The sequence below is a fragment of the Leptosomus discolor genome, chromosome 18 (assembly GCF_034619465.1).
Source record: "Leptosomus discolor isolate bLepDis1 chromosome 18, bLepDis1.hap2, whole genome shotgun sequence".
NCBI lineage: Eukaryota > Metazoa > Chordata > Aves > Leptosomiformes > Leptosomidae > Leptosomus > Leptosomus discolor.
Window position 1 is genome coordinate 3142848 of NC_141408.1, and position 25207 is coordinate 3168054.

Genomic DNA, 25207 nt, shown 5'->3' on the forward strand with positions numbered 1-25207 from the left:
ATCCTGGGTCTCTACATCCCTTAAAGCACACAGACACCCCCCGGGGCGCAGGAGAGCCCGAGGGCAAACAGGGGGTCTCATGGGCAGAAGCTCTGGCTGGGAAACTCCCCGGTCCCCGGCCGTGTGGCCCCTCCAGCCGCAACCCTGCTGCCCCAGCGTGCCCCCTGCTTCACCCCACGGCGATGGCTGGGGCAGGCCGGGGGTTCAGCTGGGGGCTGCAGCCATGTGGGGGGCTGGATGTGGCTGGGGGGGGTGTCACAATTTCGACACCTTTCGGCCCCAGCTGGCCCTGTGCCCCCGTGCCTGCGGCAGGACCAGCCCTACATGGCCGAGGCCGGGCCCAGGGCTGCCATGTTCCCGCTCCGACAAATCCCCCTAATCCGCCCTGAGTCATCCCGGAGGCAGACGGTGACCTGGGAGGAATCCTGCAGCTGCGAGGCCCCTCTCCAAGCCTGGGGGGCTCTGTGTTCCCCCCCAGCCCCGCCCCCAAGTCCCTGAGCCCCGAGCCCCAAGCCCCAACCCCTCTGCCCCAGCAGTTGCAGGTGCAACAAGTTTGGCAGGTCTCATGCCTGCCAGGAGGGCACCCAGTGCTGGGGACAGGTCAGGCAGGAGGTCCCTGCAGCCCCCCCTGCCAGGCAGGGGCTGTCCCCCCTCCCAGCCCCTCACTGTGCTGCAACACCCAACCCCGGGCACACCTCACACCCCATTTTAGGGCTAAATCCTGCCCGGCAAGCGGTGAGGAGGGTCTGCCTGCTGGGTCACACATGTTCGGGTGCATCTCTGGCGGCACCACACACCCACCCACACCGGCACTGCCGGGATCCATTTCCCCCTCCGGGTGGGGAAACTGAGGCCCCGCCAGCGAGGGGAGGATGGGGTCACCATGGGGCTAATCTGGGCCGGGCTCAGCCGGGCAGGCTCAGGTCCTGCTTCCACAATCAACCCCGGGCAGCCCAGTGGCCATCGGCTGGATTTGTCAGCCCAAGCCTGTCCCCAAGGGAACAAGCCCCCCAAGGGGCACTCCCAGCCCCCTGCCCTCTCCCGGGGCCATGCCAGAGGGGGGGGGCAGGGGTGCCCCTTGCCTCCCCAAAGCACGGAGGCTCTCAGCGTGCACCAGCGCCGGGATGGGTGGTGCCTGCGGGGTGCCCTGCCCTGCACGGGGGGTGCTTGGCGAGCCCCTGGCCCCTCTTGGCCATCACCCAGCCCCTTCCCCGGGGTGTCTGTCCTGCACCCCCACGGCTCCACGTGAGCCAGGCTGCGTGCTCAGCTCATGGTTTCCAAGGGAGGGGAGTATTTTTACAGCGTGAGTCACCGCACGTGGCTTCGAGTGGAAAAACCATCAGGGAGGAAGGGAGGCAGGCAGGGAGGCACCCACCCACTCACCCACCCCTATTCCCACGGGAGCACCCAGGGACCATCCCCTTGGCTCCCCCAGCCCAGGAGGGCGTTCGCCTCTGCCCCGGGCAGGCCGGGAGCCTGGGGAACCACTGACCCGCAGGGATGCGGCTGTGGCACCTTGGCCTCCCTCTGCGCTGGCGGGAGGGAGATGGGAGATGCCGCCGGGAGCGCGAACGAGGCCGTTTACCCTCAGCCTCCGCCGCCTGCCCCGGCTCCTGAGCCCTGATGGCGAGGGGGAGCCCCCCAGCCCACGGAGCCCCCCCAAGAAACTCGACACAGGCGATAACCATTAAGCAGCGCTGATGTCAGATCTGTAAGTTTATTTGCTCAATGTACGACGGCTACATAATGACTCACATTCATGATATTCCATCACTGAGGAAAAACTGCTAAGAATGGTCCGTGTGTGAAATAATTCCTTACAGAAACACGGAGTTGGAAAAATAATCACTGATTAGACCTTAAAAATAGTTCACTGCATAACATGACAAAAAGCACAAACAAAGGCTCATTCAAAGAACACAGTCATTGTTCTCCTACACTGTAATAGTTATAATTTCACCATGACGAACACCAGACATTAAGATTAAGCTAACACTGGTGTTTTCTTTTGCTTTTTTTTCCTTTTTAAAAACAAAATCATATATAATTGCATGTCACTATAGCAACATCCATAACAGATCAGTTTGTTACGATCACTATTTGGTAGAGCAAACTTTACCCCCAAAAGAAAAAAATAAATTAAAAAACTTTAAAAAATTTTTGAAGACTATTTTGTCATAGGAATACATAACATCTACAGTATAAGTTAATAAATTTCAAGCTACTGTATAGAAATACGACACTAGCATGCACAATATTGTATCAATAGAGTAATGGAGCAGTAATCATTTCACTGGAGAGACAGTATCATAGGCAAGTGCATCTCTTAGAAAACAAAAGAAACCATTCAAGCTGCTTAAAAATCAAGTCCCTGACCCCCACTCTGGTTTTAGCCCTCTTGTGCCATCTCTCCTGCATATATTTCCTAAAGCAGCCAGAGCAAAAGCTGAAAAGAAAAAGAAAAAGAACAACAACAACAAAAAAAAAAGATCGGTTTTGTAATTCCAGTAAACCACTTCCAAATTATACAGCTGGGACAACACTGCTCACGGGACACGAGGGTCAATCGAAGGAAGAAGCGAGAAGCCTAAAGCGATCTTCCAGCCCGCGGCACGCACCGGCGCCGCGAGCCTCCCGCCGCGGGACGCCGCGCACCGAACGCCGGCGGACGCGCTGGCTCGCTGGCCGTGGGTGAGGCCGGGCAAGGCTCCGCGGCGAAGGCATCCCGGGCGGCCAAAAAAAAAGCTTTGCCAGCATCGGCGGGGTGAAGCCCCGGAGGCCGAGCCCCGGCCCCGCTTGCTCCCCCCGAGGGGCAGCGGCTTCGTTTGACTGCGGGGAGGGAGCCGGAGCGACGCCTCCCCGTGCGACCCGACGGCAGGAGCGGCTGTACCGTGTGTGCGACACCACGACGCGCTGTTGGCGGGCTGACTCTCGCAAGGGACGAGGAAAGCCTGTTTCCAAAAAAAACCAAGGAAATCAAATTGAAAAGCAACGAGTGCGATTTTTCCTCACTGCACGGCTTGAGGTGAAAAGCTCCGTGGCACAGCGCTCCGCGAGCCAGAGAACAGCAGTGAACTTCCAACAACGATGTGAAAATAAAAACTGAAACCGAATTTACTCAAAATGGGGTAAGTATGACCTGCGAAGCAACTCAGATGCCCCGTCTCCCACCCCCAGCCGGATCAGACAGACTTGGAAAAGATTTGGCTAAGAAGAGAACTAAGTTCCTGGGCTCCCGATGGTTGATAGAAATGTCTATGATTGTAGCTCTTCCCTTGAGGATTTCTCTACCAAATTAGTTTCTAAGCTCCTGAAGTTCACTCATTACACCACAAGCTTCCCCAGGAGAAAGGAAAACGCACCCGGCTTCCCTGGTGACAAACAAGGGAGCCTGGGCGCCCGAGATCTGCTGACAAACCTCATGGTACAGTGGGAGAAAGTCAGGCAGAGTGAAATGGCAGTGCAATCCCTGAGGAAGCAGCTGTGGCACCTTAAATCAGGATGGTCTTTTGAAATACCAAACACAGTACATGACATACAGACCTGAATGCTCTTTTTTTTTTTAATTTTTATTTTTTTTATTATTTTTTATTTAAGTGGCGGTTTTAAGTTGAAACACTTCCCCCTTGTCTAATTAAGTTCTTAAACCTTTTGCTGTGGACTTAAAATAGTTGAAACAGCCGCTAGCCAAGCACCTGTTAAGCTGTTGACCAAAAAACTAGAGCAGCTTTGATGTTCCTCGGGCGGGCGGTCTTCTTGCCTTGGGTGACACAGAATAGCTAAAGCCAGTCCACAGGCGAGGACTGATCAGGAAGGCAAGCCAAAAGAACTAGCAAAAGAAAAAACAGACAATCAAAGGCTTGATGTCATATGGCTGTAATGTAGAAATACTGTAAACTGCAATTTAGTGTTAATACTGTAAGCTACCCTAATAAATATCTTAACAAGAAAAAGAAATAAATTGGATGGCCTAAATCCCAGGGCTTTGCAAGCCCCGAATTCTTTAGTTGTTTGTCTTTTTTTAATTCCTTCTCAATTTGGGGATTTTAAGCTGCGCCCTGCCAGGCAGAGCGCTGCATGAGACGCCCCGCGACGTGGTACGGACACACGGCACTTGGACTGAAGAAACAAACGCACGAAGCCTTACTGGAACCACAGAACTCCCCTTTTTTTTTTTTTTTTTTTTTGCGTTGCTTTCCTTAAAAACGAGGGCCATTCCATCCACGCGAATTCGTCTCAAAACCCTTTTATTTCTAGCGATAAAGTTAAATTAAAGACAGCTCCACTTGTATTAATAATCTACAGAACAGTCCATATGCCAGTGAGGCTGCTATTCCATACCAGCACAGCCAGCCTGACTTCCACTAGTGGTGTTTTGGCAAAAATGTCAACGAGGCAATCAAAGACAGGTTGTGGGGGGCCTCCCTGGGAAGGTGTCCCCTCCCTTTCCCTCCCCCACCCCTGCCCCCCCCCCCACTCGTGGGAAAAAAATAAAGACTGCAGTAGTTAGCATCAGCGTGCGGCTGCCAGTCCATCGGGGGGGTCTAGTTGTTGCCTTCTCCGCCGTCGTCGTCTTGCTGATCGCTCGTCCAGAGCGTTAGGTTGTCGCGGAGGAGCTGCATGATGAGCGTTGAGTCCTTGTAGGAGTCCTCGTTGAGGGTGTCCAGCTCGGCAATGGCGTCGTCGAAGGCCGTCTTGGCCAGGTGGCAGGCCTGCTCCGGCGCGTTCTGGATCTCGTAGTAGAAAACCGAGTAGTTAAGCGCCAGACCGAGCCGGATGGGGTGGGTCGGCTGCATGTGCTCCTTGCTGATCTCATGGGCTTCGCTATAAGCTTTCTCCGAAGACTCCACCACAGTTGCCCTCTTCTCACCGGTGGCCACTTCAGCCAGGTAGCGGTAATAGTCCCCTTTCATCTTCAGGTAGAAGACTTTGCTCTCATACTGCGTCTCGCTGCAGTTCTTGATCAGGTAGTTGTCCAGCAGGCTCAGCACATCCTGGCACACCGCTTCCAACTCCTTCTCGATCTTCTCACGGTAGGCCCGCACCATTTCTATCTTCTTCTCGTTCCCATCGGCAGAGGTCTTCTGCTCGATGCTGCTAATTACTCGCCAAGAGGAACGCCGTGCCCCCACCACGTTTTTGTAGGCGACGGACAGCAGGTTCCTCTCTTCGTTGGACAGAGGCTCATTCAGCTCCGTCACCTGCATCAAGAGAGGGAGAGAGGAGAGACACACTCGGGTTAAGCCCTAGCCACTTGGCGTTCCCATCACACGTTCGGGTGTTCCCGTGCATCTCTAGCGAGAGGCAGGAGATGGCAGCCGGCTCGCAAAGCCCTGCTCTGCCACCCAGCATCTGCCCCTATCCCAGAGGGAGCCAGCTGGAAGTCACACCGTGGTCCAGTCCCCCAGTCAAAGGAGTGGGCTGGGGTTTATTCGAAATATTCTCCATCTCTGAAAAGATCAGCCTTTTCCAGAATGAGGAAATTCTTCTAGGAAAGAGACACCTTCCACCTGCCAGATGAGAGTCGGACTTCACGATGCAGGCGAGAGGGACAATCAAAGCACGAGCGTGGAGATGGTCTGGGGTTACGAGCCAGTCGCAGGGATTAACCATCCCATAGCTACGGGGTGTTCATCCTCTCCGTTTCCCGTAGCACAGGGCGTGCTTCCGAGCCGCCTCAAGAACACCTCGGACGCTACAGTTACCACTGCCCAAGGCACCCGCACAGCTAAGGACGCGAAGCCCCCACGGTAAGAGCGCGTTCCTCCCACACAGGGTGTCCTCCACTGAGGAGAGCAGCGTTAGCGCGCAGCAGCGCTGCCACCGCCTCCCCCGCGCAGCACCGGAGGGATCAGGCAGCCGCCAGAGCAGAGCCATCGCAGGAGCTGCTGAACGCCACCCGGGCTGCCTGAGTCACCGGGAAGCATCACCCTTGACACTGCAATCGTCTCACTCCAGCTCCGCCAGCCCAGCGCTGGCTGGAGCCGCCCGGGCAGCACCTCCGGCAAGGGCGGGGCAGGCGGCCAAGGCCCCACGGGCAGCTTGGGCAGGGCTCGCAGCCCCCGACGCCACCCCGTGCCCCGTACACGGGTCTCTGCACCCTCGGAGGGGGCGCAGCCGCCCAGGAGGCGGTGGCAGCCAGGCTGCTCCGCACAGCCACTCAGCTGGGGGAGTTACAGCCGGCAAGTGGCACGTTGAGCCCTTCCCCGGGGGCACGCTGCCCCACCACACAGCCCCGGGGTACGCCCCGCGGGAAGCGGGCCAGCAGAGCAGGAACCTGTGAGCCTCCTCTCGGCAGTCTCTGCTCACGAGGATCAGGCAATGGCGTGGAGGCGAAGGGCTTCCGCAAATACTGAGTCATCTTCACAAGCGTTTGTAAGGACAAGGTCTGTTCTGGGCTGAGATAACCGCCTTTATGGCGGTGAGCAGAAGCCAAGGGCTCATGCGGGAAGGTGTAGGATGGTCCAGCCCAGGTTTGACTGGCCTGGCATGCTGCATGCTTGCTTCTAGCATACTGACCTGTTCATTCCAGCAACATCCATTCCCGCCCGCAGCCCCCCTCGCAGCCGCTCGGCCATGGTCTGGCTAATGTCTTCTCCCAAAACCAAGCTACAGCGAAGCCTCAGTTTCCCCACACAGCAAGCAGGGTACTCTGGTCTGACCAAGACCCCCTCTACTCCTTCCTCAAGGCAGGGGCGGCAAGAAGAGCCTCCAATCCCACTTCGTGCTATTGTGCAGACCTGTGCTGCTCCACGAGATGCTCTGCAGCCTGGCAGGGGAACTGGCAAACAGCCCGTCTCCAGCCAGAGGAGGGTCTTACTGTGCAAACCAGGCACAACTGCCTTCTGTGTCAAGGGTAAAGGCTGGCCGAGGGACCAGGGAAATGGGTGTCACGAAGAGGGCACAATCTCCTGTGACTCTCAGCAGCCGCCACTGATACAGGGCGAGGTGCACGGGGCAGCATGCCAAGGCAGCTCCCAGCTGTCACACCCCGAGGTAAGCAGGGTGAGCAATGCCCGGGCTATCTGGCAGCTCCCGGTGCCAGCAGACTAACCCCGGTCCCACCTCTCCCAGCCAGACTAACGGTGGCTGTTTAACCACACAGCCCTGGCTTTTGTGTGATATGCTGCTTCCCGCAGAGGAGCCGGGGCAGAGGCTCAGCCCTGCACACAGCCCGACTGCAGCGTGCTAAAATCCCCTGGCAAGTCATTTATACGCTGCTTCCAGCCTGCCTTGCACCCTAGGTTCAGAAGTCTCTAGTTGTCTGTATTTTTATAGGACTTCCAAAGGACTCCATTCATTCTTCCCTCTGAGTGACACCGGCACAAACATAAATTAAAGATACCGTGAGGTTAAAGCCATCTTTGAAAGACACTGGAGCACAACGAAGGTGCCCCCCTGCCCTAGAGCTTATGGATTGTCTGTCCTTGGAGATATTCAAAACTCAATCAGGTGACTCAGGGTCTTGTCCCACCTAAGTTGCCCTGCTTTGAGTAAAGGAATTGGGACTAGAAATACCCAGAAATCCCAGCCTGACCCTTTCTCTCACCTTCCAGCTGCAAATGGAGCATCCAGCATGGACCGCCACACCACAAGGGACCCGCCAACTCCAGCAGTTTTCTGTCCCAACACTGGTTATGCGGGCTGATAACCACAGGGGGTCTTGCTTTGAGCGAGACACTCTGAGCAGAGATACCAGTTTTAAGTGTGGACCAAGTAGGTGATTTTAAAGCTGCCCCAACAACTGAGTCTGCAGATATTTATCACTGCAGGAAGAAGTAGATTTACCTCCTCTCACCAGAAGAGTCTTGCTGGAGAACAGGTTTATTAAAACTACAGGGAGTTTTGTAGAATTAACTTTGCCATAAACATTTTAAATTCAAAGCTACTAAGGATTACGGAAGAAATTTGCCTGTCAAAATCCTTTCAACAAACTTGCTGACAGATGGAAGGTACACCTGTGGGGAAAGGAGATTCCTCCAGGGAGCTCACAGGGGACTTAAAGCAGCAAGGGAGCCTGGCTAACCATGCAACTGCTTTCTAGCAGCACCCAGGCTCCCAGCAAGGTAGAGCAGAGAAATGGCAAAGGTGTAACACAGCCGGAGACAGGGACAGCATCCCTCAGCACTAGGAGAGGGAAAAGAAGAGGCTGCAGTGCTGCACGTATTGCAGCCTGCAACCGAGGCGAGGGAAAGGAAAACCCCCTGGCACTTGCGTTCCCAGCAGGAAGAAAATGCAAGATGCCCAGGACATCAGATACCGGACAGCAAGGGTACACTGAGCTGATTTAATCAGAGAGCCACAGGAAGGTGGAAAAGATTAAGCTGCCTTTGAGAACAGCCATCCCCGAACAGCCACCATCCCCACCTCCTGCTCTGCCCCAAACAGCCACCATCCCCACCTCCTGCTCTGCCCCAAACAGCCACCATCCCCACCTCCTGCTCTGTCCCAAACAGCCACCATCCCCACCTCCTGCTCTGCCCCAAACAGCCACCATCCCCACCTCCTGCTCTGCCCCAAACAGCCACCATCCCCACCTCCTGCTCTGCCCAGAACCCACCTGACACGTCTCAGTGCTACAGCCCAGAGGCTGCTGCCCGCCTGCCTGCCCCGCCGCAGCCACGACACGCTCTGCGCTCCAGCACGGGATCACACGGTCACTGTGGCGCCGCTTCTGCCAACAGCACCGTGCGGGTGACCCTCTCCAGCAAAGACCATCCAGAAACCACCAACTTGGATGGGGGTCTGTGCCTTCACCCTAAGCCTGTGCTGGCCAGCCAAATGCTCATTTTTCCTCACGCTGCAGGATCCCAACACAAAGTGAGGTCCATCAAGCCAGCGGCTAAACAGCAAGCTCCAATATCCTTAGTTTATACCACTGAATGCCTCTGACGTAACATCAATAAGGCAATATCCTGCATCCAGCCTGGATTAGATTGCAGAGGTCCTGTTACAAGCCCTTTTGGAGAATTTTTGCTAATGTTTGTTTCCAGCGTCCAGATTAATATTAGCAGAACCTCCCCCATTCTTAACTCAGACCCTGGAGGGGTCTCACCTCCCTTCAGAAGCGCAGCACCCTCATGTACAGACCAACCCTATGAGCATTAGGTCACCTAACACCGTTCCCAGCACTGTTACATGGAGTCAGAGACTGCAAATATCCAAAGAAAAATCTCAATTTGGCATCAAGAGGGCTTGGCAGGAACACAAAGCCACCAGCCTCTGGCTGGAAGTCTACCTGCTCTCTAGGAAGCTCACTCATTTTGGAGTTTTACTGCCATGGTTGACAGCAGAGGAAAGCAGAACGTGCACCACAAATCTCAGGAACTGTCAAGCCTCGTTTCGCCCTTGTGCCCCTGCAGATCACAGCAGGGCGGGGGGCAGGAGATGCACACAGCTGGAGTGGAGTCAAGCCTTGCGTGTGGCATAAGCAGCCAAGTACAAAGAGCTAGTCCACATGCTCCCTCACACAGCTGGAAATCTGACAGATGCCAGTCTTTTAGCTATTCTGGAAAACAAAAAAAAGAAAAAAGACCTTTTTCACCTTCCTTTCCACTTCTTCCCCCCAAAGCAGCCCAGCCTGCAAGCCCAGCCGCAAGACTGGCTCTTTATTGCTGCAGAGCAGCAGGAGACCTCAGCCGTGGTGCCTCTCGTTCCCCTGCTGGTCTGCAGGCAATGGTCCTACCTGCAAGAGCTTCCCCCCTGCCCTGTGACAGCACGTGAGACACGTGCCAGGAGCCAGACCCGCCGCGTGCTGCGGGCAGCCCCGTGCTTGGCAGAAGCCCTGGCTAAGGGCAGAAGCGGAGGAGAAGACCTGCACTCCCCGGCTAAGTGTCTACACTGGGCATGGAGAAGCCTACACTGACAGGCTTCGGCTTGAAGGCACGCTCCATCGCCAAGCTGAAGGACACCACCAAGTTCCAGTCTTACCAGTTCCTGCAGCCTTTGAGGGTGCAGCATCTGCATCACCAAGACTTAAGTGCCCTAAAGCCACAGGGATAGTCCAACAGCTCCCGTTGGACAAAGACTACTGGAAGTTTAGGGTTTCTACTGCTTGAGAGTCCAGAGGTTTGTACAAATCAAAGCTCCCTGATTTGCAACAAAGCTCTTCAGAGGCACCACGATCTCAGAGAAGGTTCTCCCCATTTCCCTACTCCAGCGGCGAGCTCTGACTCGGCACTCTGCCCAAAACCTGTCAGGCTCCCGGCATGCTCACGTGTCGCACTGCAGCCAGGGGAAGGTTCAGCCTCATGGGGAGAAGCCATGGAGCATGCAAAACTTCGCCTGCCCCTGAAGACAAGGTCCGCACTCTTCAAAAGCACAAGGGATGGTCCGGCTGCACCTTCTTTCCAGAAGCACCCTAATTAGCAGGCTTTTTTGAGATCTACAGGGCAGGTTTGATCCCAGCCAGTGGCAGGTTAGTTTGCTCACGGGGATTATTCCAGGACGCTTATCCTTCGCTTCTCATCTTGCATCAGTAGGTCTGAAGCAATCGTTTCTGAGTACATCATGAAATAATCATTTCTGAGGACCCTTCAGAAGCTGCAACGGAGATCTACCAAAGGATTTAGTTGTACCTGTTTATCCTTATACACACAGATTTTCACTTAGCTTTATAACCAAGTGCCCACCCATTTATGGCTCCTACCTAGCTTTGATGTCTTATCTTAAAGCACAGAGCAGAGCAAGCTGCGCAGACCCAGAGATTCTTCTCTGGGGAATACCATCAGCATTTGACAGTTTAATCCATGTTGTAAGCCTCAAAACTTTTGCTTTTCTGATTGCCTAGAAGAGATCCCGAGTCCCTGAAGACATTAGACATCTACAAAGGAGCCAAGCTTTCCTGGAGATAGAACCATGAAAATCTCAGACTGCCCACTGAGAACAGCTTTTGAACATCACCAGAGCTCCTCTTCCTCCAGGATACACAACAGCCATCTCCTCCTCAGCACTTGTCTTTCCTCTGTTCTATCTGTGGCTTCTGCACCACATAATTATGTTATCTCTCAACAGAAACCCTAGCAATTGCCTTGTTTTCCTTCACATGCAGCTTGTTAGTCATCCCGAGGTCTGGCCTGAAGGTCCCCTTTTCTGTTTCATTTTTAAAAGGCAAATGTGCTTTGCTTTAGAAACAACATTCTGGCCAGAAGTCCCACCACTGAAATGCTTACTTGGTCTGAAGCCACCAGCAAGGGGAGCACCCAACACGCAGCCACTTCAGGCTCCAGCAGCTGATAAATGTTCATGACTGCCTGCAGCCATGCCACCTTCCCCACCCCCACCTCTAGCCGCTGGCTTGTGGTGGGACCCCATCACCCATCTGCGAGCACCAAACCACCCTCAGCAGCCGAAGTGCTGCTGCTTTGGAAGTGACACGCCAGAGAGACGGCCCGGTTCTTCTGTCCCCGTCTCACTCTACATCTAGCCTCTGACGGAACAGCTGCCCTCAAGCACACTAAATCATCACCCCGACCCGGTGGCTTGATTACAGTCCCAATTAGATGTTGCACAACCCAGTCAAGAACAGCTTCTCCTTGCGCACTTCAGAGCGAGCTGTCCTATGACACCATCGCAGCAGTCGGAAAGATGCTTTTCTTAAGCACTGACCTACTTCGACACAAAGTAGGCACGTGTTCAACTAGACCCAAATCTAAAAATGTTACCAGATCTCACTGGTTTGGCTCTTCCTCCCACCTCCCCGTACTCCAGCCTCCTCCCCCATGCCGTACTTCCAAAGTGGAAGTCACACCATAAGTACTTCTCTCCTTGCTGACCCGTCCGCTGTCCTCCCTGCTCGTGTTTTATCTCAGCGTGGCCAGGGGGACTTTTGGTGGCAGGTCAATCCCTTCCTCTCATCTCAGACAAGACCAGGAAAGCACAAGCAGGCTGCGTGCAGAAGTTAGTTCCCCACTGCTGGCTCCTTTGACTGTTTCAGTATGAATAATCACAAGCTAGTTCCCATTTTTGAGGCCGGTGGGGCTGGCTCTCATCGCGGCACCGCGGCTGAAGGCACATGGGGTGGTTCTGCCATTACGTTTCAAATGGCTCCCAGCGCATCAGGGACCAGTGTCTGCAAAGTAAGGCTGTTCATTGCCTGTGGCATAACTGGATCTCAGAGGCTACTTAGGCGCTCCAGACACCGATTAGGATTTCTGCATGCTCCTGCAGTTAACAGCAGCTTTCATCCCACTCTGCAGCCTTTGTTATTTAAGGCAACTTTGAACCACCCAAGACAAAGTCTTCGAATTGGGAGACATGAAAACCAAGAGCTCATTTATTTCATCGGCCTCTGTAGCTTAACAACTACTTAAGCCAAAGTGAATTTCATCACACTACGCACGTTTGATCAGTCCTTGGAGCCTGCAGATCTGCTCCAGTTTCAGTCTGACTCTGATGGATTTCAGCTAGAGAAAGTGCAAGAAAGCAAGAAAGATCCAAGTTTCAACTATTTGGGTCATTCCTGCACGTAAAAGGTCATAACGGGGCCAAGGCGAGAAAGCCAGTGACACAGCAGAGCTCTGAGCTGTTCCCACTCCGCGTTTGGGAGCAGCAGTTCCTGGACCACCCCTTATCTGCAGCGCTGCAGCCCCAGCATTTGGTCTAACGGCTCAAGTTTTTCCTGCTGCACAACACCTGGGTGCCATCGATTTGTCTCACCAGCTTCTGCAGCTTTTGAGATAAGGCAAGCACAAGGCAACATCCACCTGCCTCCCGTACGTGGCTTCCAGGCACGTTATTAGACCTTGCAGTCTGCCGCGGCTATCGAGTTGACAGAGGGAGACCCAGACACACTGCAATGCCCACCTGGAAGGAACAATCCCAGCGTCCCAGCACGGGCACAGTGTACGCTCTTCAAGTGCATCAGTGTGGAGCTACAAACCATTTCTGAACAGGCACTGCAGAGAGCTGCTCCTATAACTGGTATCTACTTTTTGAGCCATTACGAAATTTCACTGAAGTTGTTCTTGTCTTCTGTATTAACACCCTGATCCTTGCTAGCCTTACCGAAGGCTATTAAGCAAGATGAAAATCGCTTGTAGGACAACTTGTTTCACTGTCTTGCTGCCACTAGCTGCCTCATACCTGTGAAAAACTCTTGGGGAAAAAGAATCCATCTCTGTTGGCCTAGTGCCTTCCTGCCACCAGATGGAGAAAGCAGTGAGTTGAACCACAACAGTCCCACCACTGAAGAGGACTGTCACTCAGGGCTCATTGCACCGTCTCCAGCAGATGGGATACTGGCACCTTTGCCTGCTAACTACAAAGCAACAGAAGGGACGTCAAGCTCTTCCTTCCCCAGGACATGGCAGGCTGGCCAGCATCATCTGCCCACTTTGGCGTTTCTGCAGGCACCTTAGCAGCAGCCCAAGATCACACCCTGCTCCACCACCCAACAGCCTGGGGGGTTCTCCTGCGTTGGATTATCCAACCTGTTCCCTGCTGATATGCCTCTTCTCCAAGCTTTCTGCAAAGCCCGTGGAAGATCAGTGCCACAGCCACGGAGGCTCAGATGTGCTCCTGGAGCATGCTGAAAGTTTTAGGAGCTTAGAATAGATCCTTTTGAAAGGAGAATGACAATTCAGTGATTTCTATAGGCTCTTCTGGGCTGCATCAAACTTCTCCAGGGGCGAGTTGAAAAGCTCTTGAAGAACAACTGCAGCTCTTTCCTCAACAGCATTTCTGTACAAGTTTAAAGACTCCCTCCCCCCTATTCAAGCACTATCCTTCTTCAGAAAAGGCCATCCACTCACAGACTCCTTAGCTGAAGCAGCCATCCATCGGATGACCACTGGTCATTTCTAGAGTCTTAAGACTTGGTCAACATACGGGAAGGCTTTTTTTCCCCCCCCCGCAATTTATGGCAAAACAAAACCAAGCTAGACAGACTTCAGGGACTCCAGCACATCAGCAGGGACACACCAGATAAATGAACCAAGATTCATGTGGGGAGAGTGTTCAGTGCTGCTGGGAGCATTAGCTGCTTAAAGACTTACCTCACAGCTTCCAAGAGTACTAATCTAGCTCAGATATTAGTGCTTTCCCGCTCACCTCGAGCCCCAATGCCAGGCGGTAAGTACCCTGCCACCAGATCATCGACTCCTCCCTGGAGCTTCAAGTGCCAGACCAATATGAGACGCTTGTCCTTAATCGGGAGTTCAAAAAACGACAGCATTATGCTGTACCCACGGCTTCTGTTGAACCAAGCAGAGAGAGGAGAGACGATGTGCCATGGGCTGGGCACCCCGGGAAAGGCTGAGAGCGAGTTCTGGCTGCTGAGCGAGCCTGCTCCCAGGCCTGACGGAGCAGGATGAACTGGGCAATTCTTGGCTGCTTGCATGGCTTCCTCTGGCATGGCAGATCCATGGCTGCCACGGCAGCTGGCAAGCTGCTGCTCCAGCAGGATGAAATGGGAGAAGCTGCGACCATGCAAACAACTCCCTGCAGCCAGCACGTCAGTTTTTAACCACTTCGTGTCATTACCCCAAACACTTGGGGAAACTCACACATCAAGGCAAGGTTCGGAAAATATTAAAAAAAAAAAAACCACCAGCTTTTTTGCTCTAGGTCTTTCGGTCTGCAGAACCAGCAGTTCCTTGCAGTGTCTGAAAGGTGTTTTACCAGCTTAAGCAAGAGACTTTCCAGAACACCCAGGTGGACTCCAGCATGCCAGCTCCACCATAGGTTTAATTTCCGCATCAGCGAGTGAGGTGATTATCCCTCCAGATGTACTTTACCCTCCCACTGCTTTAGAGATTTTAGGCTTGATCTTACACACCTCTAGCAAGACAATTTTATTTAATTTCTTAAATGAACTTGCAGAACAGAAACTCAATTTTTTGCTCTGGCAGCTTTCTGGAGCACTGCAGCCAATTTAAACTACAAGGAGGGTCACTTTACTATTCTAGATCTGACTGTGGATTTTACCACCCCTGCCTGGCTCCAGCTATCTCCTCCCAGCCCTCTTTTGAAGCCCAAGGGACTACTACCACAGATTTGATCTCGCTTCATCACAGGTGACAGAGCCCCTCAGGCGCCGACATCTTGACACCACTAAATGCAAGCAGCCCAGATCCCAACTTCAAGGCAATGAAATATTCATCCCACATAACAGCAGCCCAACAGCATAAACAGGCAAAGCTCCAAGGCCTTCCTCAGCTGGGTGTAAATCAAAGGCTGTTAATCGTCCCCAAGTTCTCATTCACTGCTGAACACTAAGCATTAGTCTTTCACAAGTGCAGATCTCCTACAGCAGGTCTCGAGCATATCTGTTAGCACACAGCACAGCAACAGCTTCCCCAACGACTATTAATAAACTTCATGCTGCAGAGCACCACAACTGTCCAAACAACGTGTCCATCAGCAGCCTTGTTAATGCTGAAGCCGAGACTTTTCGCTGGTATTTTTCTAGAGCCTTGCTGAAACCACCTCAGAGAGGAATCAGAAGCACACTGACAAGCCAAGTAGCTTTGCCTGGTACGTAAGCAAAGATCCATCGCAAGCAAGCCAACCCGCCCAGTGAAATCGGAGGGAATTTGCAAACAATTAGAGAATGTTTTGTGCTTTGAGTCCCTGCAGGATTGCATTCGTCCAAGCGCAGCTGCCTCAAACACCCATAGACTGACTCAATTCTAACATCTCTGCTATAGAAGAAAAACATTAAGTACTTTAATCCCTAATCTGGGAATCACTTTAAGGGAATCTCATGCCATCACCAGTGGCATGTTCTCTAGTTACTCCCCTACTGCTATTAACTAATGCACTGCCCTTGGTCACCAGATCACTAGTTTTGGACCGAAAATCAGGTTTATTTAACACCCAATCGAGCATGTGCTGGGTCATTCCCAAGATGTGACTAAATCTGGGTTAGCACAGAAAAACCTGAGACTGGGGAAAGTTTGTACTGAAACAGGCAGACAAAGGCTTTTGTTTCACCAGCTACACGAAGGCATTGCTTCTGAGAGACAGTCTCATCGGTCTTTCCTGCAGCCTGAGGATTGCTGCCTCATCATTTCAGCTCCATTTTCCAGAATTCACCATTTCTGAGTGTTTCCAGACCCCACCAAGCAAACCAGCGCTGCAACCAGCGTTAGACTCCCGGGTGAACATCAAGCCCTGTGCTCCGCCAGCCCCAGCAGCTCCTGGGGCTCTGGCCCAGTGGAGGGGCTGGAGAGCTGCGGCAGCTCAGGCTCAGCGCCATTGTGCACTCAGCGAAGCTGGACAAAGCCATCCTGCTGCCGAGCTCCTCCCCGAGGCACGCTCCCCACCTAGAGCCACGGGTAGGAATCCGGCATCTTGACATCTGGACTCTGGAGAGAAGAGTCAGGCCTCTTATTTAAAAAAAAAATAATAAAAAATTAAAGAGCAGAATGAAAGTCTTTTTGTCACCGTTTTCCTTCATTTTACGATGGGAGGAGGGGCTTTGCTCATTAGATCAAGCAGCCAGGGGAACAACAAGAAAAAGACGGCTGTGACAGCACTGGCCGTGCCCGGCCGAGGAGATGACACACCACCAAGTTACACAAACCCACACAGCCAGCTGGTTGTGGGTCCGATCCTTCCTCTTTCCTGCTTGCTCTGGACCAAGTGCAGATGTGTGAGGTGCCCCACAGCTACTCAAAGCTTGCTCTGCTTTGGAGAGGTGGAAGGTGAGAGAACGCAGCAGCAGAGACCAGGAGGGACCTCAGCAACGCCGGTGCCCAGCCCGTATCCTGCACATGAGAGCTCAGCCACGATCCCTCACAGCCTCACTCATCTTGCAGGGTCCCCACCACTCACATGTAAATGTACAGTGCAAGCTGTGGGCTGGGATCCCACAAAGCCATTTTGTCTCCACAGGGGAAGGAGAGTTCCCCCATTTGCAAAGACCAAAAGCTGCACCGGCAGAAGCACCGGCAGAGGCTGGCAGCCAGCAGCCATGGCAGAGCATTTGATCTGCCACCAGCATGAAATCGGCCACGGCTACATCTGAACAGCATCCTGAAACCAAGCCAAAGGTTTCAGAGGTCAAAAGACAAAACCACCGTATCTTCACCAGTACAGCTACCTTCCCTTTGTTTCAGCTGGTGCCAAAATGGGTCTCCAAGCTATCACTTCCCAGTGGTGACCATCGCTTGCACAACCACACCAAGTAAATACTTGCCACTGTTTTAATAAAAATTTTGCTTTCCAGACATCAAGTTGCCATTTGTCTGCAGTCACGTGAACCTAATAGGAGGGAGGAAGACTTCAGACAAAGCCAAGTTAGATTAGTTACCTTTCCAGTAAGGAACAAAAGGTGGTTAAGGCTTTCAGCCTTCCAGAAAGAAATAACAAAGGCCTGGACAGCAAAGTAAAGAAGATCTAAGCTGCCTCCAAACCAGCTAGCATAAAACAGCATTAGCTTTGGGAAAAGCCATCTCAAGCTGCAGAGCACTGAAGCGTAGAAGAACGCCTGGAAGCATCAAGGGTGCATCAGCTATCCAGAGACAACCGAAGCCCTGCATCACAGATTCTGTGATTCACAGAATTGTGATACTTTGCCACAGTGAAGTGGGAGATGATGCCTGTATCCTATCAAGATTGTCAATGGAGAAATGCTCAGGAAGCCAGGCAAATCCTGTTTCACTGGGCTTTGTACTGCATTATTCCAGTATGCATTCACATTTCCCCCTCAGGAAGCAGAACTGGGCACAAAAGCAAGAGGCAGCTGCAGATCTGTAGAGCCCTAAATGCCCCAGACACCGAGCCTACTGAGGAAGACTGCAGGCATTTTCCAACCCACTCTTCCTCTGTACCTGTCTCTGAACTGCCTGGTGTCTGGCTGGGATGCACCAAGCAGCTAGCTCCAGTCTGAACCAGTCTCACAGTCCTTTTTGCTCTTCCGTGCCAGACTGGTATTGAGCTCCCAACACACTACTCACCTCTGCCACGGGAGAGAAGCGGCACCTACGAGTCCAGCAGCGCTCCGCATCCAACGACACGTCTGAGCTCAGACAAAGCCACCTCCTAAGCAGCAGCAGGCTACTCAAGCATTGGCAGCTGGACGCACAAAAGCTCAAATTGTTTATTTTTCCTAAATAGGTACCTTGCACACAACTTTCTACTCATTCGTTTGCACATGGTTTACTTGGCTTGAAGCTGCTCAAAACAGAAGCTGAAGAGTTCAGCTGTAGAGCCTGTGCGTTATATCCTGCCAGGCACATCACCATCCATGGAGGTTTCTCCAGAGGTAAAGCCATAGCTACCACCCTCCCCTCTCCCAGCTCCTTCTCCATCAGACATGTTTCTTCTTGTATCCTCAAGAGTCACAGCTAGTAGATCAACTCCTAACTACAGGCATGCATCAATCAAAATGGTAAGCGGGACAAGCACATCTTTTCTGATGCCTCGTGGTGTGAGGATTTACACGCTCAACGCCTCACCGTACCCAAATCCGCAGTTCCACAACACCCAGACAGGCTGGCTGGTGTGTGCTCACCCATGCTGTCCCAGGGTGTCTACTGAACCCAAGGGAGTACAAATTCTTTAGAGATTTAAGACCCAAGGCTGTATCCAGTGTTAAGTGATCGCTCACCAGCACAACGGTAGCAGAGGCCCCTGACCACACACACCGACAAAGCTCCCACCACGTGCCTCTTGCCCTTGCAGAGTCCTTTCATTGGCACAGCTTAAACCCACCCTGGATGGTACAAACCATCCCATCCCAGCCATTCAGTGGGAGGCAGAGGAGCAGCTTGCTGGTACAGCTGGAGCCCTTCGTCTACGCACCAGCTTGTGCACATCAAGATCTTTCTCCTCACTGGGCTTCTTCCAAGCATGTGACACCCCAGTATGCAGTGGTGCAGTGAAACATCAGGCTTTAAAAACCCTTGTACTTAGGACTGTGAAGGGGCCTGGGGTCACCCACCAGCCTGGGAGCAAAACCCTGGTCCAGCCCAGGCCTCCCCATGGGCTCCTGGGGACCATCAGGTTGCTCTTACTCCCCCTCTCTGATATAAAGCTCTGTGAGGCTGAAACTTCTTATTCCTACCCAGAAAGCCAAGCTGACCATGCTCCTGACCAGCTCTAGTGCTGTTGGCTCAGACACAAGAATGAAAACAGCTTCAAATGAAGTGGCCCAGTAACATACAGTGAAGAAGAGACGGGGAAGAGGAAAAAGATATGACGTGGATCCTCAAATTAGAGAAAACCTTCTACCAACAACAGAAGGCGAGGAAGAAGCACATTCCTCATCTCCCCTGATCACAATCCATATCCCAGAGAATGCCCATGGGCAGTGCCAGCCATCACCCAGCGGCAGGAAGCAGAGAGATCCAACACAACTATCTGAACAGCCCTCACTTCCCTCGCAAGCACCATCCAGCACACTCATGAGAACTGCCAAGAGGATGTCAAACGACATCATCCAGTTCAGAACAGAGTGCATATGCTCCAGAGGTGCAGGAGTTTTCAACACAGAAAACACTCTAGGAGCTGAAGTTCTGTGGTTGCCCTTAAATTGCTGTTCCTGTAGCTTCTAGCAAGCCCAAGTTCACACCACCAGCGCTCAAAGAGTCTATTCCAAAGAGCAACTTTGGGATCAGCTGGTGAACAAAGCTTGGGCAGATAGGGCGTGTCCATACATGAGGAAGCTTATTTGGTGTTTCAAAAAAAAAAAAAACCCCAAAAAAAACCCCAAAGAGAGAGTCTCCTGAGAGCCAGCCATCTTTAACCACAAGAAAGGAGGAAGGGGTGGTGGATCAAGACAACTCCCATTGACCTTTTCGCACTTTCAGGGCCAGCCACCATTCATAAGATCAGCTGGCTAAGCCCGAAACATCTAAGTGCTCTCAAAGAGCGCTCGCCCAAGAGCTTTACTGTTTCCATGTACCCCAGGTATCTGCAGAGGATTCAACAGCTATATTCTCCATCACAGTCTCAACTTTAGTTCGAAAAGAGCTATTTCTAATCAAATCCACACCTGGCTGTTACACTTGGCCAACTGAAACCCAGCATTGCCTCACAAGTCAGCAGCTTTTCCTAAAGCTCACAGATAAAGATTCACCAGGAGCTTAAAGGGAAATTTCTAAAAGTTTGAGCTGCTGAAGACTCACCAGTTAATACAGTTAATGTGTGTGGTGCCCACTGTACTCGTGTACAGGGCATGTTCCTACCTGTCCGTGGCTTAAGTGCAGATGTGCGACTCAGCCGACCGCTACGAGGTCCTGAGGCCAATTTGTGCAGAGATGACCCATGCAGTGAATCGCTACAAGGTTGGAAGCACAGCAGGACAGCAGCTCCTGACAGCAGCCATCCTGCCCTGCCCCTGCGGACCTCCAGGAAGGAAGCCGTGCTCTCTACTCACGAGTTACACTGTCCCAGACCTCCACCACCATCACTCAGGTCTGAGCAAAGGGCGAGAGGACTGCTCCTCTATGAGCAAGAGCAGGTTGGGAAGCTGGCAGCCACGCAGCCCCATGCTGCAGTGGTCCAGGAGGCACCACGAGGCTGAGCAGCATTCCAGACGCCTGCACAAAGCAGGGCGGCAGCAAGAGCATCGATGCAGTCATTAGATGCCAACATACCCTCTCCACCTCAGCACTGGAAATGGTTTCTTCAAAGCCTTCCCCAGCCCCCCTGGGAAGTGCTACTACAGCAGCTCACACTCCTTGCTCCCTTCCTACCATCACAGATGGCCTGCCCAGCACTCCTCCTGGAGAAGCCTTCCCACCTCACCCTTTTGTCTTGTCTACGCTGCAAAGCAGAAAGCAGCTCACCATCCCTGCTCCACTCCCCTGGGACTCTCCAGATAAGAGGGATTTGTGTTACTCCCCCTCTTGCCAAGGGGGAGCCCCCTATCTGCGTGAAGCCCCGCTATCTGCACTAACCCGGTCCCTGGCCGTGGAGGGCGATAGCCTGCCAGGCTGGTGAGCAGCCCGGCAGAAGCCCGCACACCCCGTGCCAGGGAAGGCCTGCGGGTCCCCGCGCTTGCTCTCCCCCTCTGCCCACACCATGGGGGCCATTTACCGCACCAAGAGCCAGCTGCGCCTGAAGCTTGGGCAGCAGCCCTCTGCCTGTTGGCAGCAGCTCTAGCGTTCACCCCTCTACACCCACCACCAACCACCGCTGATGGTCCTCACCTACAGCACAGCCACGGCCTTGCTGCAGAGGTTGGGTCCCCAAAGTCAATCAGCCAGATGTTCCCCTCACAGGGGACCTTCAGGTGAGCTCAAGGACTCTGTCATATGGTCCCATACCTACATGATATATAGGTGCAATGTAATAACCTCCCACCCCCCCTTTTTAGGCAACTTATTTCCTGCAAAAGTTAACGCCATAATCTTGCTTGTTCACCTGCACATCCCCCAGCCTAAAGGTCTATGGGGAGGTATGTGCTCTGCTCCCTGGGCAGCACCTGATGGGGGCTTGGCAGGGCTCCACCTCCAAAAAGCCTCCAGCAGCATCGCTGCTCCCCAGTTAATGGCTATCGATCCACAGCCCTGGCGCTGGGCTGGCTGGTGAACTCTCCGTGGAGCTGAACCAGACAGGCAGCTCACTTCAACCACGGGCACCGCATCGGTTGAGATGGCAAGCCCAAGGCCAAAGCCTGCCCACCGACCAGCAGGCACAGCCACCACCTCGAGGACCAGCAGGGAGCTCTCCTGCTCTCTGACACATTATAGGGTTGACTGTACCCCCAGACAGGACTGAGGTGACCAAGGTCACGCAGCCTGGGCTGATGGGCCCAGCCCCGTGCCCTTCCCGGGTGCAGCATCACCTCTTGCTCCCTCCTGCAGGTGAGGGGACCATCTGCTGTGTTTTACCGAGACTGCCCAGGAAATCTGTCACATTTGGGGGCTGAAGGAGCAGTCCTGCTCCTGCAGCAGCAATGCGTACCAATTAGGGGCACTGTCAGCGAGGAACGAGCTAGAACTTATTTTATATATAACATTATTTGGGAGAAACCATCGTGATCCAGTACACCACTGTGGCAAGCAGCACTGGGTGAATCAGCAGACAGGAAGAGCCCCAGTACACCCTTAAAACCCCATTAAAACCCATTAAAATAGCCACTCAGCACAGGCTCCCAAGCAGGCAGAGCTGAGGCTGGCCCAGCAACACGCCCAGCTGCCGTGTCACCACCCGTGAGGCCACCACCAGGCTGCACCGGTGAGACCAAGCTGCAGGAAAATGAAACTCGTTTCTGCCCACCATGACCACACCAGGCTTTAAGGGAAAGCCACCCGGCGTGTCTCGGCACGGCGTTACAGCAGCGAGCGGAGGGCCAGCTTTGGAGGGCAGGAGACAAAACGGCGGCCACCACGGGAATGCTTCTGCATCACCTCAGCCAGGCGCAGCCCGCATGCTCTCTGCTACCACCTGGGTGCATTGCAGCTTGGACCATGGCATATGACATCACTAGGCGTTGCTACGGAAATGAGTGCGAGGTCATCAGCCTCCCGCACAACCGGCGCTGGGGGATGGGCAGCGCCCAGGACGGTGACAGGGATAACCGAGTGTGACATGCTCATGGCCGCCGGACCGGCCGTGCCGGAGTTTGGGCAGCATCGTGCCGAAACGGAAGAACAAAGCTCTGCCTTTTGTCTGCTGTGGCGGGAGGCGGCAGCGCTCCCACTGGGAATCGTTTTCTTACGGCCAAACCACACGGCAACTGATAAGCGGCGTTAGCCCGGGTTACTGTTTCACCAGGGCCAGGGAGGACTAAAAGGGGAAAAAAAAAAAAAAAAAAAGCATACATAATCTCTACCAACGCCTTTGGTTTAAACAGGGAGCCCGGGGAAGCAGGCTAGGGAAATTCGCCCGGCGGGAATGCTGCACCACGGCTGTGCGTCCCAGGCATATCCCTGCTGGCTTTGTCATAGCGGCTGTATTATCCGTAGGAAATGAGCTGTAGGATCTGCTCACACAGCAGGCTTGGCTTTCAAATGAATAGATGCCGTGATCAGAAAACGGTATAAAAGCCATCGTGCAGCAGCGGAACAGCCCGGCTGGTTTAATATGATAATATCTCGTTCCGATTATCCGTATTTCATTTCTGGATAAGGCATCTCCTCCCTCCCCGTTCTGGGGCTGTGACAGTTTTGTCTGTTTGATAAATGCAAGGTTATTGACAAAATGGTGCAATATGGGCAAACAGAGCTGCACCCACGGCAGACTGCGACATTCCTAGATCAGCATTCACTTTTCATCAGCCAGGGAGGACACCCCAGCTCCTCGCAAAGGTTCAGACCTGACTAAGAAGACAAACATAAAGAACAGTTTTCCCCTTTAAAGCACCCCCTCCCTCCCTCCACCCAGTCTAGCCTCTCTGCAATATGACAAATGCAGAATCTTCTGGAATGACTTGATCCTGCCTCCCACGATTGCTTTGTTTGCAAGATCAGATCAGAGATATGTTTTTTTTTCCCTTCTTATATTGTCAAAATGTCAGTATTGAAGGGGAGCGTTCAGTGTCACAAATCAGATCAGCCTGCTATATGCAGAGTCTTTATTTTAAGAGCGTGAAATGAATACAACATGACTCAATTCATAAATCTCCGACCAAGTGCAGTAAAAATAAGAGCTTTGGCAGCGAAACGGCTCCCGATCTTTGGGGTCACGAGCACACACCAGTCTCGCTGACCGTGCACGGGAAGGGATGCACGGGAGCGATGGGGCGGGTGGGGGGGAAATTTCAGCAGCGGGGAGAGATGTGCACACAATGCCCCCCCCTCGGGTTCCCCGCAACCTCGCCCCACGGCGCTTGGCAGCCCCCCCGAGCCGGCGTGACCCCCCAGGAGAACCGCACCCCAGGGCTGGCTCCTCTGCCCCCCTGCACTGGGGCAGGGGAGGGAGCAGTGGTGGGGCAGGGGGCGCGGCAGAGGATGCGTGAGGCAGGCAGGGGGGCCTGGCGTGGGATGGAAGGGATGGGGCAGGGAAGCGATTCGTGGGGCAGGGTGGGGGCTCTAGGGCAGGGGAGAGGATGTGTGGGGCACTGGGGTGCAGCAGGGCAGGGGAGAGGCTGCGGGGGGAGCTCTAGGGCAGGGGAGGCAATGCATGGGGGCTCTAGAGCAGGGGAGAGGGTGTGGGGGGCAGAGTGGGGGGCTCTAGGGCAGAGGAGAGGATGCGTGGGGGGCTCTAGGGAAGGCGAGAGGGTGTGCTGGGCGGAGTGGGGGGCCCTAGAGCAGGGCAGAGGATGCGTGGGGCTGGGTGAGAGCTCCAGAACAGGGCAGAGGATGCGGGGGGGGGGGGGGTGTGGGGGGTGTGGGCTCTAGGGAGAGAGCAGGGGGTCCCTGCGTGGTGAAAGGCAAAGGGAACGGACCCAGCCGGGGGGAATCCGCCCGGAGGGACGGCGAGGGGGCGGTAAGGGCGAGGGGCCGGGAGCCGCAGACCCCCGCGGCGCGGCCTCACACCCCCCCCCCGCCTCCCCCCAGCCCCACCCGAGCCCAGCACCCACCGAGGGGGGCAGCAAGAGAAGGGCGGGAGGGGGGGGGGGGGGGCGGGGGAGCGCGCGGACCCGCAACCCCCCCCCCCCCCCGGGCCCGCCGGGGTGGGTGGGGAAAAGCCGACGGCCGCGGGCCGGGACTCACGTTCTTCATGGCGGCCGCCATGTCGTCGTAGCGCTCGGCTTGCTCGGCCAGCCGGGCCTTTTGCACCAGCTGCTCGCGGTCCACCATCTTCGCGGGGCCGGGGGAAGGGGCGAGGAGGTCTGCTGGGGCTCCGGGGGAAGAAGGAGGAATAGGAGGAGGATGAGGAAGGGCGGCGACGGGAGGAGGAAGAGGGCGAACGGGCGGGCGGGCGGCTCCTGGCGCTGCTGAGGCGACGGCGGCGGCTGCACCCGGAGCTGTGCGCGCGCCGCGGGCCACCACAACCCCCCTGCGCCTGCCCCGCCCCGCCCCGCCCCACCGCCCACCGCCCCCGCGCGGGGCACGACGGGAGATGGAGTCCTCGGCGGGGTGCGGCGGGAACCGCCGCACCCCGCCGAGGACTCCATCTCCCGTCGTGCCCCGCGCGGCAGAGCCGCAAAACCCGCCCCGCCCCCGCTCTACCCCGCCCCGCCCCGCCCGCGGGGTCCCGCCGGCTGCGGCCGTGCTGATTCACCGGGAGCGGGGGGCTCCCCGCCCGGGCTAGGCCTCGCTGGGGCGGGGAGGCCTCTCCCTTCACCCCGTGGGCGACCCCAGCCCCAAGCCGCCATTTCAGGGGCCTTGCAGCAACCTCCGCGCCCGGGGGGGGGGGGGGGGGGGGGGTC

At 54.5% G+C, this 25207-nt stretch overlaps 1 protein-coding gene across 1 annotated transcript; it reads right to left on the reverse strand.

The window, feature by feature from the left end:
- Window positions 1–4482: 4482 nt before the first annotated feature.
- On the reverse strand, window positions 4483–24753 carry YWHAG (tyrosine 3-monooxygenase/tryptophan 5-monooxygenase activation protein gamma). The gene is made up of 2 exons (XM_086475000.1): window positions 24549–24753; window positions 4483–5201 (listed from the first exon to the last, which is right to left on the reverse strand). Exons 1-2 carry the CDS (start codon window positions 24633–24635, stop codon window positions 4545–4547), a joined length of 744 nt encoding a protein of 247 aa, XP_086331126.1. The 5' UTR covers window positions 24636–24753; the 3' UTR covers window positions 4483–4544.
- Between the last annotated feature and the right edge of the window lie 454 nt (window positions 24754–25207).

Coding starts and splice junctions, on each gene's coding strand:
- YWHAG (XM_086475000.1), bottom strand. CDS start 24,635: ATGGTGGACCGCGAGCAGCTGGTGCAAAAGGCCCGGCTGGCCGAGCAA. Junction 5,202..24,548: donor TGGCGGCCGCCATGAAGAAC/GTGAGTCCCGGC, acceptor CTCTTGATGCAG/GTGACGGAGCTGAATGAGCC.